General features: G+C 35.9%; 1 protein-coding gene across 2 annotated transcripts in view; it reads right to left on the bottom strand.

Annotated features, from left to right (window-relative positions):
- Window positions 1-16,840, bottom strand: part of centrocortin (cerebellar degeneration-related protein 2-like) — a 31,524-nt gene extending 14,684 nt beyond the window's left edge. The window contains exon 1 of one of the 2 annotated variants that reach the window (XM_028312248.1): window positions 16,462-16,840. In XM_028312248.1, the coding sequence (XP_028168049.1) occupies window positions 16,462-16,543 (82 nt within the window). In that variant the 5' untranslated portion in view covers window positions 16,544-16,840. Of the gene's footprint in view, window positions 1-272; window positions 542-16,461 lie in introns of those variants that run through there. The other variant, XM_028312247.1, reaches the window with a different exon arrangement.
- Window positions 16,841-17,543: the final 703 nt, after the last annotated feature.

Below are 17,543 nucleotides of genomic sequence, written 5' to 3'. Positions count from 1 at the left end.
GACCTTCATTGCACGTGACTCTGACTTCCAAAGGTTCTTTAAAAGTTGGCTTTGCCTTATAATTACGTACTTTAATGAACAACAGCATGATTCAATGGAACCAATTAAAACTTACATTAATGAAGCGATCCGGCCAGCAACGGGCCCCATCGGGAAAAAAACTTTAAACCGCTGCGTAACAAAACCAGCGCAATCCTCCATGGTTGAAACTCCATTTATTTTAGTTTGTGCATTGCGAATCGACGCCTCTCACACAGCCTTGCGAAACTAACCTTCGGTTCCTTGCAGGCACTCCAGCTCGACGGTGTAGTCCCAAAGGTCCAGAGAGTTCAAGCCGTTCAGCTCCCAGGAGTTGAAAGAGTCGCACTGTTCCTGATCCTCGCTCATGGCGGCACAGTCACTGACGACGGCGGCGTCGTTTCTATTCCATGATTGTCATACTTTATTGGTATTGGAAGGTGTTTCGATGCGCGTGGCCGCCCCTGCGGCTGTTGAATGCGGACTGACGCTCGCTCGCACCACCGCGGCAGTCACCGGCGCGCCATGCACCGCCGTCCACAACAATCTAAATAATTTCAATCTCATTTCTTTCGATTACTCACCGATAGCAGACCAAATTAACTAATGTTATCGCTGCAGATGTAACATGTCTAATTGTACAAAAAAATCAAAATGTTCCAGCCAGGAGAAAGTGCTTCGACCGGTCGCTGCCATTGGCAATCAATCAAGTTTTGGCTCGCACTTTTTGTGCGAAGATTAATTTTGCAAAGAAAGTGATTTTATCTTGCATGATAATTAGCTGTAAAGCAAACCTACTTTCGGGTATTCACGAGTGTCTGAAGGTCAGCAATAAATTTGCTTCTTCCAAAGACATTGCAGATCAATTATGTTTCCAAATTCATTTTTCACGAATCAAAACTTTGCGGAAGTGAGACCTTTAGTTAGATTTTATCATCAGGATCTGAAATAGGCACAATAAAAGTGATAGGTACATAACGAGCTATCCTCTAGACATTGCACAGTGCAATTTATAAGCCTTCCATTGTTCTTCCTATTGTTACGACACTCAAAGTATTTTATTAACTTCAATTACCGGACTTGTAACCTTCTACATACTTATAAATATAGGTGTACAACATTTTAGTTATACTGAAAAGCGGGCAATTTTATTAACTTCGTCTACATATAATCAGCCTTGTCATTTTGAAAAATGGGTAAGAGAAATCTTAGTGTCAATTTTTATGTGGGAACCATTGAAAAGTTAGTGCACTATGAAAAATAACCTATGATCTTTTCTGAATGCAAAGTTATATCACAGCGAAAGTGCCATTGAGCCTTGAGGTCTATTGTATGGTTTTCGCAACGCTTTGTAAATAATCGAATTTGGTCGTCTGCTCTAAGACTCTATCTACATAAAAAGTATATGCCGATCGTGACAAAGGCACTACAGGCTAATATGGTACAGCTAGTCTGAATGGATCTAGTGCTAAAAGTTTTGGGTTAACTGTAAAACTTACTTTGGGTCTCTACATTTTAAATACGCAGGCTCTAGTAAAAAAATAATTCCTTTAGGTACCCTAGGAATTGTTCAGTACTTGAAATGAGGAATAAAAAGTCGAAAAAGTGAACGAAGTCGCAGGCCTAGGCGTTTAACGTAAAAATAGTTATGACATAGTTTTACGCACTAAATGAATTAAATTCTTTTGTTAAATAACCATGCCTAACGTTTAGCTCACTTCGGAAGTATGTAATTGTTTTTATTTACGAGTCTATTACGCTTTCATGTCTGTATCTTTTATGTAAGTGGGTAATGTGTACAATAAAATTACTGTCACATAATGTAACTGCATTCCTTAAATAACAGGATGAGGTTCATTATCATCATCATCATCATCATCATCTCAGCCATAGGACGTCCACTGCTGAACATAGGCAGGCATCCCAATATTCCCAATGCTTTCCATGTTGCCCGGTTGGTAGCGGCAGGAAAGCGCTGGACGCAGGCGTTACCAACCGGGCAACATGGAAAGTATGAGGTTATTACTCGTAAATAAATTACAGATTTGACCAACAAATGCTTTAGTATAAATTGAATCCAACAATAGTTGCCTATCGCTAGATCTTCACGGTTGATTCAAGTCTGCAGTAGAGCGAGACTGCTCGCTCCACTAACAATTTACCCAAATATGGGCATAATTATTCCTATTAATTTGAGTAGAGTCTGTTTCGGTCTTATTTCCTGGGGCCAAAGAATTATAATTACACGACGGATAGGTACGTTGTATCTTATTCCAACGTTCAAGGTTCGATTGATTTCGTACATTTCATTGTAGGCTAGTGATAATTAATTAGTACAGAAAAAGCACATCAGACTGCTTACAATTTTGTCAAAAAATAGCATCTATTACAAATAAATAAAGTGCTGTTTATTTTAATTGGTCGTCTTCCATATAATGTATAATCGTTTTCAGTACACAGATTCTAAAAAAACTCTACATATTGTCTTTGAACATTTTTGTATTCGTTTCCTATTTTCATATTGAGCACAACTGCTTAGGATTACTTAGGCAACTCATTGCACCACCTAACTTTGACCGTAACTATAACGATAACCGGTGCTTTTTGTATGGAGTTTGACATATTTTTGACGTTTGTCAAAGTTAAAGTAATATGGTGCAACCCAGCCTTAGTGTTATTACAGCAGCGCTAGGATATTTTACAAATAATATTGAGATTTTGAAATAAAATTATTTTTTTCCGGGAAAAATATTCGCTGACTTTAACTAGCCTGCCCCGGCTCTACCTGTTGGTTTTCTTTAATCAAAAGGAAAAACAGAGAGAGCTGATATCGAAAATTCAAGGGCACATACATTAATTGTGTTGCTTTGTGTCGCTAAAAGTTTCCGAGTACCTACCACAGTAGAAATTTTGACTTTCCAAGCTTCCTACTTGACTAAACTATAACTTAAGGCCATTTTATAAAATGAGTAAGGAATAATTTGCATGAAACATCTGTCGAACGGATTAACAGCAGCCCAGCAGGTGGATGTAACGAAGGGGTATGAACAGCAGCTGTTATAATGCATTCATTTGTGAAAGAGCCAATTTGTACTCTGAGTTTGTTGATTAATATAAATAAAACTTAAAATATTTGCTATAAAAGGTACAAAACAAGGCGTTAAAATTATGTAGAGTTAAAAATGTATCATCATCGTTTGCTTTAACATAGACTTATAAATAATTGAGAAAGTGGCAAAATTTTCATTCTGAAAAATGGGGTAATTGATAACTGAAATATTAATCACTCAGTTCATATACCTAATCAATATTACTTATCATATCTCCGAAAATGTATCCATCGATCATTAATAAAATACTTCAGGGTCACATAAGTTTTATTAAGCAGCCAATTATTGATTTCCAAAGTGCTACTTTCTATGACACAAGGTCCGGATATAACGAAATTATTTTGCGCAACTTTAGTTAATTTTAAAACTAATGTTTTACGTGAACAATAATATCTAAGAATACGTAGCAAGTGGGTTTTAAATTATCTTATCGGCTACACAGAACATTATTTGAAGGATATCAATTTAAACAGCGTTAATCCAAAACAATAACTAATCTATAAAAATAAGACATTTATCTAAATCAAATAATTTATTTTACACACAAGTCCATTAATGCAATTGATGCCTTAATTTTGTGTGATTGTGTGAGACTGACGCAGGCTTAATTTCTGAATAACTTCAGGAACTAGGTATGAAATACCTGTGTTACAGGTCATCAGGCTTTCATTAGCGTCATCAGGCCAATTACTGACGTTTCCACTTACTTCTGCATTTGCATAATCAAGCAGGTGTATACCATGTATATATTTATCTCTCCACCGTTTAGAAAACGTGTCAAGCGACTCTCTCACAATAATAAAAGGCATTACTCATCCATATCCACTCACAGTCATCACCCATAGACCATAGACAACTGCCAAAAGATTGCTCAATGGTTTCCCCACGCTAGCAGCAACTCAAGTTACATTTTGATCCCTATTACCGTACGCAAAAGGAAAAAAATGCCATTAACTTTGATGATTGTACACGCATGATGTCGTTGACACATTGATTCGTCTCAATTACTAGTATCAAGTCGAAATGTTATGCTGGCGGTTCCGTTTATGCAATAAACGCCGGTAAGGCAGCTCTATTTCGCTGCATTTAAACGCTTATTTCACTTAGTTTGGGAATCTTCTAACTTTTTATTTGTCCTATACCAATACCGCCGGAATAGATTTTTCTCTAACTTTGATAAATTCTCACAATTATTATATCAATTAAAAATTTAATCAATACAAAAATTACGCATCTACGCTCTATCTAGCGATATCGATTACAGCGGCGATTATCGCGCTGACGAACGGATAACATTAGTTGTTACCCACTAATCTCAGCTATGCATGTGACTACGTATGTAGAACTAATTGTGTTTTGTAATTCGTTTGTTTTATGACTATGTTTTTTTTTAACAATGCAGGTATTTGACCGCAATCGCACCTAGTGTTAAGTGAGATGCAGTATAGGATGGTACGTATCCTGCCCTGTTAGTGCCTATTCTCTCTCGCCTTGAATAAGGCCCAGATTATAGTGTTCAGGAAAGACAGCAGCAGGCAGCGAATTCCAGTCCCTAGCTGTTTGCACTATACTCGTAAAAAAGTCAATGTTCAACAAATTACCAAATATTCATTCTTTTAGATAGTAATTTACTGCGCTGTAAGTGAAACGCATTTCAGGTCTTATACTCGTACTTCTTTCAGCCAGACCCATTTCTATTGTAATAACTAAGTTTTAATCCAGATACATTTTAGCGATTTAGGCGTGAAAATGTCGAAACAGCTCGATACTTTCGCATTTATAATATTGCTAATTTATATGATAGTAATAATAATCATTTATATTTTATTGTAGAATTGTGAAACTTATTAACTATCGGAATCGGTTAGATTATGCTTTAATAAGTAATTAACTTACTCAATTGTAATAGCAGTTTAATTAGTCGTTGTAACGAATAATATTCGTGTTTAACAGACTAAAGAAGGTTCATGGCCTTATATGCCTCATTATCATACCTCTGATTTGTTAGCTCATATTTTAAGTTAGTTGTTGCAATTCACGAAGGCGAATGAGCTTTACATGTGTGATGGCTCGCTAACGCTATACTGTTCGTTTTTCAAAAGTTTTGATAGGCATTACACCATCGTTATGTGCATGTACGTACACGTACACACACAAGTAAAGCTTAGGCCCAGAACAGACGGTGAAACGCAACTGCAACGAAACTGCAACTGCTAGTTACTTTTGAGTTGCATCTAAGTTTCTGCCATAGCGTCCGTTGAGAGACCACACATGACGCGACCAGTTTGAAACTTTCAGTTTCAGTTTCATTCATCAGAATCATCAGAAAGTTGCAGTTTCGTTGCAGTTGCGTTTCAGCATCTGTTCCTGGGCCTTACTCGCCTTCGTGAGTTGCAAGAACTACGAGTATACATCTTTTGGCAGAGCATTCTAATTTCAAGATGGTAAGTAACCTTAATAATTTAGCCTCCTCACAGCTGGAGGGCTAAAGCATTAGCTCTATTACATAAAACACTTTCAAAATATTTTGCTCAATACAATATCAATCACTGAATTTGAATTTCAAGTTGTGAAACTAGTACAAGTTGTTTTGAAAGTTTCACATGAAGATCACCCTCCCTGAGAGATGTGACTCTTTTGAACTAATAGGTACATATTTTTACTAAATCTAAATTGTCTGAATGTTAAAATTGAACGGATAGAGTTTTTGTCTTTGAATTATTTAGTGACCGAATGAAGACACTCTATATTATTTAATACTATAAGTTAAGAAATATCACTATTCGCAGTAGAAAACAAACTTTATTAATCATTCTTCTTGTATTCAAATAAGTTATTGACCGAATGGATTATATTTTCAACGACTAATTAAATTTTTTAAATATTTATATTCGTTTTTTTCTACTGATTGCAGATAGATTCGTTGAGCATATTTACTTTTAAGTAGATACACACATACATGTGATTGGGAGATAATAATAATTAAAGTATGTAGGTAGAGCGTATAATTCTTTAAATTAACTCGTTATAAAAGAAAAAAATGTCTCAATTAAAATATCTTAATTCTTATAATGATTAACAAGTGTTGATGATAAACCACTGTAGTTATTTGCACCTTTGACTACAATTACTTTAATTTGAAAGATAAGGATATATTGGTGGTAATACAATCTAGTGTTAAATATTGTATCAGTCAACTGTCTGTATTCACCTACTGGGAAGACACTGGCTCCTTAAATACAGTGTACACTAGTTTAGTTTCATGCATGTTCTCTGCTCATGCGGCCCGCTTATGAGCAAAAGAAGTATCCATCTCGGGCACATCATGCACCCGGATGAGATAGCAGTTATCACGCTCCAAAGAATCTGGAAATTTATAGACTCAACGGGACTAAGCAGTGAACTCTAAAGACAAGAACTGTAACAATAGATCAAACCTGGCCGAGCTGGCGCAAATGAAGGCCCAAAAAAAACAATAATAATAATAATTAGGAGTCAGGGCTTCAATATAAAATGTTACAGTGTGTGTATTTACATCAATAAAGTTATGTTTATTCTTATCAATCCTGTAACATACAAATAGTTATTGAGAACTACAACTAGAGATGAAACGGATATCCGGTAACTATCCGGTAGGCCGGATATCCGGCCTAAATTTACTATCCGGCCGAATACCGGATAGTAACTCACTATCCGGCCGGATACCGGATATTAAAAAAATACCTTTGAGGTAAATGTCAATAAAATGGCTTATAATAATGACGGCTTTTATTTAAAGTCCAAAAAGTTACAAAAAAGCCATATTAAAGCCTTTAAAAAAAACTAATTTCTTTTTCTGGGCTATTCACTCTAATGACGAATCCATAATAAATAGTAAATAGGTATCTGTTAATGTCGAAATATTGCCAAATAAAATAAGGATCTTTTTTTCACTGATGATCTGATGGGTATCCTTCCGTTTGGCCAAATTACTTTTCGCCAAATTTCACTTCGCAAACAACTTATCGCCAAAGTTTCATTTCCCAAATGAACTTTTAGCAACTGTACTTTTCGCAACTAATTCATTTGGTCAAATTATCATTTGGCAAAATACTTGGCAAATGTTTATATATAGCAAATGTTTTATTTTGCCAAATATTATATCCCAAATAATTTGTTTGGTCAAATTGACACTTCACATACTTACCCACCGTTACCCACAAATCAAAGCATAAGGCAGATGATCATGGTTTTCACAAGAATTTTATGTAAAACAAAGAGATTGCAGAAAATAGTATGGTTGCAGAAAGTAGGTATCGCAGAAAATAGTAGGTTAGGTTAGGTTAGAACAGTGACCCTTAACGCGCGAAGACGAGCGAAGCGTGCCGCGGCAGCGGCCGCCGAGCGCTAGAATCACCTCTATTGTTTAATGAATCATTTGGAAATTTCAATAAAAAGAATGAAATATGAAAATTAATTTAGAACAAATTTTATATTATCTACCCACTAAACAAAATAATAACCACAAGCTAATTTGTAGTCCATTCTATGCGACAATCAAATTATTTTGTAAATAGTTTATCGTGAAATATTTTACTTTTCCAAACAATAATTTGCTAAACAGTAATATGCCAAAAGTGACATTTGCGAATTAAAAGCTTGCAATAAGTTGTTTTGCCAAATGAAAATTTGCGAAACGTTGTTTGCGATGTGATAATTTGGGAATCCGATCTGATGACATGATGACATGCAGTTCAGTCAGATTACGCAGCAAGTAAACTAATTTAATTTTCGCCATTCAATCACACACTCACGATGGCAACCGAAATAGCCCGAATTGATTACCTCCTAGACAAGTGGAAAAATCTGACATTCTATTCGGACGGATTCGATTTACGAAAAGTGTGACTAGTCTAGTCTACTAATAGACCCACTGATCGCGTTCGAAGCACCTGTGCGGCGCTAAACTCGTCACGACATGCAACGAGACAATGGGCCAACTATCCGGCGGCCGGATATCCGGCTATCCGGCCTAGCAGCTGGCCGGATATCCGGTATCCGGTATCCGGCCAAACAACTATCCGTTTCATCTCTAACTACAACTTCACGATGTTTCAGGCTCCCCGTTTTACAAGCTTTATTTCAGGTTTATTTCATGTAGAGTTTATTAAAATAATTAAACTTTCAGCATTACATTCATGCAATTATCAAACACCTAAGTGAATAGATGTTTTTTTATTTTTACTAGCATTCACGAATGCCTATTGTCTTTCTGCAGGCGTAAACAATCACCAGAAAGGCAGCACCTAACTTTATTTGTATATTTCATATGTGTTGGATGAAAAATTCTCTGTTTTGCCTAAAGTTAGCTGGTATAGAATGCCACATGGCATTAAGTTCGCCTTTTGTACCGCTTCTTTTTTGTGTGTGTAATAAAGCTTTTTAATCAATAAGATGGCATCAAAATTGATAATGGTGGTTTTTATTGCTAAAAATTGGCATCCTATTGCATTGTGTTACACCCTGTATAACTTACTACAAAGTATAACTACTTAGCTTTATCAAGATAATATGCCGCTTGACTATAAGGTCGAATGTCCTCTACATTTATGACGTCGATGACTGATGAGAATCACTTGTACGAGTAGGTCATAAATTGTTAAATTATTGTATTTAAAAAATCATTTTTCTTGTAGTTTAACAAAACATTACCTAGCTAGTATTATGAAAGCATAAAGGCTTGACGCATAACGTGTTTTAAATAAATCCTAACCTATCGACTAATCATTAATGTAATAGGAAACTGGTATAGAAATATGCATATTAATTAGAAACGTGCAAAATAATAGCTGTCACTTTATGTTCCTATTACACATGAGTCGTAGTAACCACTTTCTTTTTTAATTGTTTTTAATATCAATTCACAAACAGAAATAGTATAGAGCTTATTTATGAGATTAATAAAGCAGAATTGATACATGTTTCATACTTATTTGAAAATTAGAATCGATTTACGTCCGCGTAGCGCCTGACAAATTTTTGTTGTAGAAACGGGTCAAGCCTGCCAATTTTGTCTTTTTACCTAAAACCTACCTTATTTTTTTGAGTAGGTATATGTATTTACTTGATCAGTGTAATTTTATAAACATTTAATCCAAGTACATATTTACTTCCAGCAGCTTTTGATTCCACCTTCACTTACCAAGCGACAGAGAATACTAAGGTCAAATAACGATAAATCATTGCCGATTTGATGTTTTGACTGTCCGATTTAAACTATGGACAAGCATTGAATGTTAAACGAGAAAGCATCTGCCCCACAAAGCGTCGCAAGCGCAAGAAACAGGAAGAGCGTCGTCGCCACCGCAAATGCCAGGCGTTGCGCGAGCGCACCTCGCCGCAATTTGTTGAAAGTCGAATCAATTTGTTTTAGAAAGTAGATTATTCTATGGCAAATTCGCGAGCCGAAGTCGCTGCGAAATTTTTAACTAGGTACAATATAGCACAAAGGTTTTCGTGCGGATTATTAAAGACTAAACACATGATCCTATTTAATATTGTCACCCTGTATTACTGTGTTTTTGGCAAATAAACGTTTTGAATTTGAATTTGAGAAATTAAATCTAATTTTTATTAAAATTTAACAGATTTATTGATATCTCAACCGATTCTTGCAGGAGATGGACAACCGCTAACGCAATAAATTGATCCGTAGATGTGCGAAAGTCAATCAGTTTCGAGTTAATTAATTGTTAACAATACTAGTACATATATCTTGCAAAAAGTTTTCCAAATCTGAGCATTGATTGACAGCTTATTCAAAAGAAATTAAACGCTCAGTGGATCAGCTGCGTTCCATATTATTCCTAAATTCTTCGCATGGTGTTTTAGTAGTTGTGAAATCCGTAACTGTATTGTATTATGCGATGACCTAAAAAAATAAAGCACACTCGGTAGCGTGGTAGACTCAGTTTGTTTACCAAAGGGCCATGTGGGGCCCGAGGTCGTCTCAAATGGTGTGAATCACTTACAACATTCTGTCTAATGGTGCTATTTGGAACTACCTAATTATCAATTATTTAAATATTTTTATAATAAAGATTAATTTGTTGAAACTTTACTTGGGTTAAGGTTAGGAAAAAAATCCAAGAATTTACGTAGCCCATTTTCATTCATGTTTTTTGTGAACCTACAAAAGCGTTATTTATTTATTTATTATTTATTTATTCATGAATAGAACGGTAGTACCAATTACACTATTCAAACAAGACGTAACAAAGCTCAGAATAACATTTAGGTAATTAAAAACAATTTAACTTAACTTAATTTAGGAAAAGTACATAAATCAGATGCGATTATTTTCACAGTAACCCAAACATTCTGCTAGTAACGTACTCCACCCCTCTGCAAATACGTCATTATTTTGATGTAGGTACATATTCTTCTAATTTATCAGCGAAGACCATCATGAGAGAATACCGATCTAATTCAGGTGGTCAGACGACCTCATAAAGCTAGCAGGAAGGCATTTGTAGGCCGCTACCAATAACTGGCCAAACTGAAAATCATTTGGATGTCCTATAACTGAAATGATGTGATGACGTCTAGGATTGTAGGTACGAATTGATGATCATGATGTTCAGGAATGAACGTATTAAGAATGTTTGCTTAAAATTCCATGTAGAATGTACTCGTAGGTACTAATAACGTCAATGAGTGTAACTAGAGCAACTAGGGCACACTTGTACTAATGCCGAAATAATGTTCATTTATCTAACACGCAGGGACAGTCAATTTATCAGCAGATAACTCATAATCAAACTTAATCCTGATCGTATAAAGCTCAATCTTCAACGCCAGAATCCTTGTAATGTTACACTGGAGGCCATTGCGAAACGAGTGTATTGCACCAAGTATTCGTTTATTAATAGATCCACTTTGTCATTTTACTTAATTATTAATGTCTAACATTGTTTTGAAATAGTCGAAGTTATAAATTGTATTGTTATCTGCTGCGTTATCAGAGACTAATGACATTGTTCAAAAAACCACGACAAGTTATTTAATTAGATAATATAGATTACAGTTACCTACCAAAGTTATTAAAGTTGACTGATCACGAATTTAACGATCTTCCAACTTTGTAAAAAAAATTGTAATGATGAGCGAAATGGCTTGCCAAGATAATTTTTAATTTCCAACGTCCTCTTTAAGTTTTTTTTGTTAAATGCCGTCCCCAAAGTTAGCAAGACAGGAAACTGTAATCGCGGACGATACCGGTTGCTTGAGAACTGAGAGTTCAAGGGCGGTGGATCGGTCACAAAGCTTCAGCCTCGAAATGTGCGATTAAGTTAACTAAGAAAGAAAGAAAGAAAAGTATTTATTCGATGCAAGTACACAACAAGATAACAACTTAAACTATATAGACGGTTACATTTAAAACAATAGTAGTTAGTCATACGAAAAAAGGGGGAAAATGACACAGAAGAGCTTCCAAAAACAGAAACATTAGTTTCCGCTGTTTCAACGGTCTTAGATTTCTTTTAGACTTTGCTATGCCTGTCAAGGCTAACTAGATAAATTTTCTGTAAATTAGCATATAAGTCATGGCCATGATATTGTGAAATAAATAGGAATACCTGTGTAGAATAGCTAGAGCTCTCGGAGTAAAACTAGCTTTTTATTTTAATTAAACTGTTGCACTTTCAGTCGGTAAGTTACAAATTGTAACATTTAATTATTTACTACATATTCAGTGATATACCTACAGTTGCGTTCCGCGTTTCATCATATCAATTTTAGTTATTATAGTTCTCTATAGATTATATACGGAAATTTTATAAATTAACGTCACATTATTTCTAAATTACTTTTAATAAAATTAATTTCCGAACTATTAATAGTGCCTACAACTAAACTTATAATTTTATTTACAATTAAACTGTTTTATTCTCAACATTAGACATATAACGTCGTAATTTAGTAAAACTTATTTTTATCTTTAACTTAGAACATGTATAACTTAGAGAGTGTATTAAAAATGTCCATAAATTACAATTTCCTTAATTTCAATCGGCATTTGTTACTTAAGAGCATCCACAAATAAAAGGTAGTCCCTAAGGGGCTCTTGACTGTCTCCATATCTTTTAAAGTGGTCATGACTCAGTGTTGTGGCATTTACAACTTTAACTTCCGAGACTCCGAACGAACTCGTTCTTTTGACCCTTTTCATTCTGGCATGATTCAGTAGTGACCGACCGAATATTCGTTTTCGTTTTCGTTTTCGGCCATTTTCGGCCAAAAATGGACATTCGGCCATATTTTCGTTTTCGGCCAAAAACCAGCCGAAGCTTCGGCCAAACCGAATATCAGAAATACGTGATTAAGATGGTGTCGTTTATCGTTCCGATATCTTCGGGAGTGAATCTGGTGCACTCATGGTTCCAATCAGACTAGAACGGACGCGGTATTGTCACACTCTTTTGAAGTTGTGAAGTGAGGTTACGTTGTAAAGAGTGTCCAGCGAGAATTTTCCAAGTTCAAAATTGAATACAAATAAAACCAAAGTTTAATTGTTTCATAATAGAGTCTAATGCGGATTTGAAATACGCCATGAGTCTGGTCGGGAGCCTACAGAGCGTTCGCAGTTGAACAATAAGAAGTATTTGGAAAACAAAAAGATGATTCCGTGGAGGGTAGTTGAACGGGAAGCATGGTCGATCTGTTTTAATGGTTTCAATTTATTATTTAATGGACTTTAGTGTACAAATTTGGTGTTATTTTGTGTTCTAAAGTGCAGTGAAGTGATAAATTATAAAAAACATTGATATACTTCGAATTTGAGCGCGCATCGAGTGTCGAGTGGGTTGTCGTATGAACAACCCGCTTTGGACCCGGTGGCGTCTCGAAACCTGCTTACGGGCATACTTAACTCCACGGAATCCATGAAAAATCAATAGAACTGAAACACCCACGTTCTATTGATAACTATGTCAATATTTTTCACTCGACATTGGCAAAAATAAACCTCACAGAGAGGTTTGGTTGCCACAAAAAAAAAAAAGAAGTATTTGAAATGTATTGTCGAATGATCGATGAATGTCTGATACCACCACTGCAACTGCAACCCGGTCAACTACGTAACTCTATTTCAGCAAGAAGGTGTCTCACCACACACGGAGAGTACCTCGATGGAGACACTGAGGACTATTTTTTTTTTCACATAAATGATCAGCAAGTACAGGGACAAACCCTAGCTGCCTCGGTCACCAGATCTCACACCATGCGACTTTTTCTTGTGGGGATATCTCAAGTCAAAAGTTTACAGCAAACAATCCTTAAATAATTCAGGTTCTGTAAGAAAATATCCGCCGTGAAGTTGCAGGAAAATTATTAGCGCGATTTGCTCTCGCATAGTTGCGAATGTAAGGGTCATCATTTAAAAGACATTGCCTATAAAAAATTAAATCCGCATTGTTAAACTCCAGTTTGCATAAGTAATAAATAACAAAAAATCATTAATTTATTTGTATTCATTTTTGAAGTTAAAAAATTCCCACTGGACATCCTTTATTTCTTCTTCACTTCCCAATATTTCATTATACACCGATTTTTTTTGTGTTTTAAGGCCGGTTTATTTAATCAATCCTTATCAAAATCAACTGTCAAACGTCATTATGTTTTTGGTCAAAACATTAACGGTTTTCAAAGTTTGTACATAATTTCAGATTGAAATTTGAGAGTTGAAGGTCATTTTCGTTTTCGTTTTCGGCCGAAAATGAGACTGCAGCCGAAGCTTCGTTTTCGTTTCCGTTTTCGGCTGAAAATCCATATTCGGCCGGACACTATGATTCAGTCCTTTACTAAGCTTTTGAAATGTAAGTGAAGCTTTATTAGAACTACATTATGTCAGATGTTATTTCTATAGATATTGGAAGGACTATCACTAGTTAAGAATAAGTTAAGTATAGCATAATCTTGATGAAATGCAAAGATAGGTACTTCTATTCATAGAGCCTTTTCTAAGCACTCTACAATAACTTACAGGAAATACAACTTATAATTCCTAGACCACAAAATTACATAGGTGCTTTTCTTATTTACTTATAATACATAAGTAATACGATGCAGTTATTTCCAATGATATTGTGTCTCCTTTCGAATCTGATTGGTCAATAATTTATTCAAATCACGTTGTTGTGAGCCTTTGGTCGACTGATACTTTACATTTTATATTTACGAGCGTCATCGGGGATGACTCACTTGCTGATTCCAATACTTTGATCGCATGCTTTTAAATTATCTTCAATTGAAATAATCTCATTAACTATCGCATCTGTGCCTTGAGACCTTGACTGATTGAGAAAGATTTGAATTGATTTAAAAGATACACATAATGAAATCCGTACGAAAGTAGGAAACGCTTCACCCATGGAATAGATTTAGATGAAATTTGGTATGGAGATAGTTTGAGACCCAGGGTAAAACATAGGATAGTGTTATTCCCGTTTTTAGAAAGTAGGGCATGATAAAGTTATTCTGTGACAGACCAAAATTCACGTAAGTAGAGCCACGGGAAATAGTGTTTCTATGTTTTTCTTGTAAATATGAAACTCACAGAATGATTATGAAAGAATGCCGCGAATCATACCGTGAAAATAGTAAGAACAACAAAGTACATCTGCATGCTGTACATAATGATACACACGTGATAATTACATAGTGTTATGCTATGCATCAGTTGTATTGTTAAACAATCGTTGTTGCGAAGACAAACTGACCGCACGAAACACGAAACTATGAGAAAATTTGCTGCCGGTTTTAAGTACTTATAGGTAGGTATACCTTGTATCTACGAACTACTGAGCAAATTAAGAACTGAAAGATTTTCGCAAAAATCTATTGTTCTAAGCTTAGATAAGAGTTAGTGTTGAGATTGAAGCATGTAGAGTCAGAAAATTATTTTATAATTTTCATAACATTGCGTTGGACTCTTGATGAAATTCCTAGAGAAGATTAAACGATTAATTACAGATAAGATTTGTTGACTTTATGCATAATATTAGCTAATGTACTTAGCTCTGATAATTAGCTGATATTTCAAGGATTAAACTGACGTAACTGACAACAAGATTGCATCCTGATTTATGCAAAAACAGACTGTTTGTGCACATCTTTGAGTGTGTTTTTTTAAGAATTGATACATCCTTGAAAAGATTCTTGAAAACTTTGCAGTTTATCTTACGATATTGGTTAAAATTGTTGAAATAAAAGGCAAAAAATATTTTTGAATCATTTAAAAACGTACGCACAAAAATGACGGCTAAACAATCGGCAATCGCGGACTTTAATCGAAAGGGGTCTGTCTGTATCGATTTAAAAGCCATACAAAAGTTCTGTGAGGGGAGGCAGGGGTGAACGCTCGCGCCGGCACGCCACGGGCACAATGTTGCCAAACCGGGACACCATGTGTCTGCCAAGTGCAACCCTGACTTGCTTCGAAAAGTAGAACTAGATCGGTTTTTGTTTTTTTAAGAACTTTCGAGCCGGATTTTGATGCAAGAGTGGCAATTTTATGATGATTTTGAATTTTTTTGACCCTTCGAAATGTTTTTTTAACAACTTTGAGCCGGATTATGATGCTACAGCGGCAATTTTATGATGATTTTTTACTTTTTTGGTCCTTCGAAATGTTTTGTTATTTATTTATCACTTAAAAATTTTAGATAATTCATATTTTAGGTTAAAATAAAGTCAATTTGAATCTAAAAAAAGCCATAGCTTGTATCTTTTAGATTATACGAAGTTAGCAGGTAAGTACCTAACTCAATATAGAATTAACAAAAACATCTAATTTCGTAAGCGGATTTTGAACCACGTCGTGCAAACAAAAACGCTATTGCTAATTAACTCTACTCAATATACCTACTTAGGTACCACTTACTGGCAGTTCGTAAGTTATTTTGTAAACAAATTAAGTATTGATACTGCTTATTTGACTTTGGTTGTTAATCACATGCTTCTATTAAGTTAATTGCTGCGCTTAGCGTTAAACGATCCCATTGTCATGCGAGACGCAAAAAATGGAAGAGTAATTTAGTCATTACCTGTAATTACTTTACGACTCATGACTTGATCTGATTTGATAATCATAACATTTCTCTAACAATAGTAGAGGCGCCTATTAATCTCGGTTTGTAAACAGCCCCGTCTCATCTGCGAAAATCAATACCGCTCTACACGTATACCTACGTATTGTCGCATAGCGTCAGTGTATGCGAAAACGATCTTTGAACCGTTTGATTTCCTAAGACATTCAAAATGCATTTTTGCGTGCATGAGTCATGTGACGTACCATCGAGCATGCAGCGACGCGATGTGATCTCCTCCTCCTCGAACTCCTCCCGGCCACTCAGTTTATCCTTCACCACATCCATGGCTCGCACTCAGATCACTGCTTCCACAATTTACATCACAAACACAATCGATCCACGATTCGCACACAACACGGCCATGTCACTATGCAGGTAGACACTCGGACAGCTGATCGGGGCGTGTGTCGATTAGCGTCGGAAACGCGTTGCCCCGGTAGCCGTAAGCAAATAACTGGCTGTAATCGACCGGTCGGCCGTCGTGCACCGGCCGTTCAATGTCAGTATCGAATGGACAATCAATTATGCGACACCGCCACGTAAAGACGAGTCGTGTGTCGCAAGCCAGGCGCCTCGGTCTCGCGGGTTCGCGCACATGCGTGATGTCGAGACTGCGCGCAGGACGCATGCGCGAAGGGTGCGCGGACACATGGCGATATCGACGCGCGCCCGTGACGCGACGGCGGGGCGCCGCGAGATTGCTCCCGTGAAATCCAGGCTGATGGATGATAATGAGGGTCTAAGACGAATAAATACATAATTGAACAGGAAAATCTGCCGACTGAGATTAATGGAGTCGTGATTATTTAGCTCGCTATCTCTCTTCATAAGAATAATGTATTCTTATTTCCCCTAGATTTCCATTTTTAAGGTACTTATTGTACCTACCTAAGTAGGTATTATTTTAGTTATAATTATGCCAGTTAGAGCAATGCAACCAGTATGGATGCAGAAAATGTAGTGGTTGTAGTTTACTATTTTAAGTTTAATAATATTTGAATGAACAATTCTTAATTACTTTCATTCCGTCGTAACTTAACAACCATCCATTCTAGAAATCAACAGTAGTATAAACTTGAGTTTAAACTGTGAAAGTGCCTGCTATAAAGCCAATAACTGAATTCTACGTTAGCGTTTATTGCTGTACTCGTAGCCACAGGCGTTCAGATTTAAGTTTCCGCTTGGTTCGTAGACATTCCGTAGCATGTGATATTGTTCAATAAAGTTATTTGTCTATGTTGCTCTAGATTTATGCTATATTTATAATTTATTTCGTTATTAGGTA

This window comes from Ostrinia furnacalis, unplaced genomic scaffold, assembly GCF_004193835.3.
Source record: "Ostrinia furnacalis isolate ACB-3 unplaced genomic scaffold, ASM419383v2 OfSCF3843, whole genome shotgun sequence".
In the NCBI taxonomy this organism is placed as follows: Eukaryota; Metazoa; Arthropoda; class Insecta; order Lepidoptera; family Crambidae; genus Ostrinia; species Ostrinia furnacalis.
The sequence above is the reverse complement of the archived record's forward strand: the minus strand, read 5'-3'. Positions and strand labels throughout refer to the sequence as shown.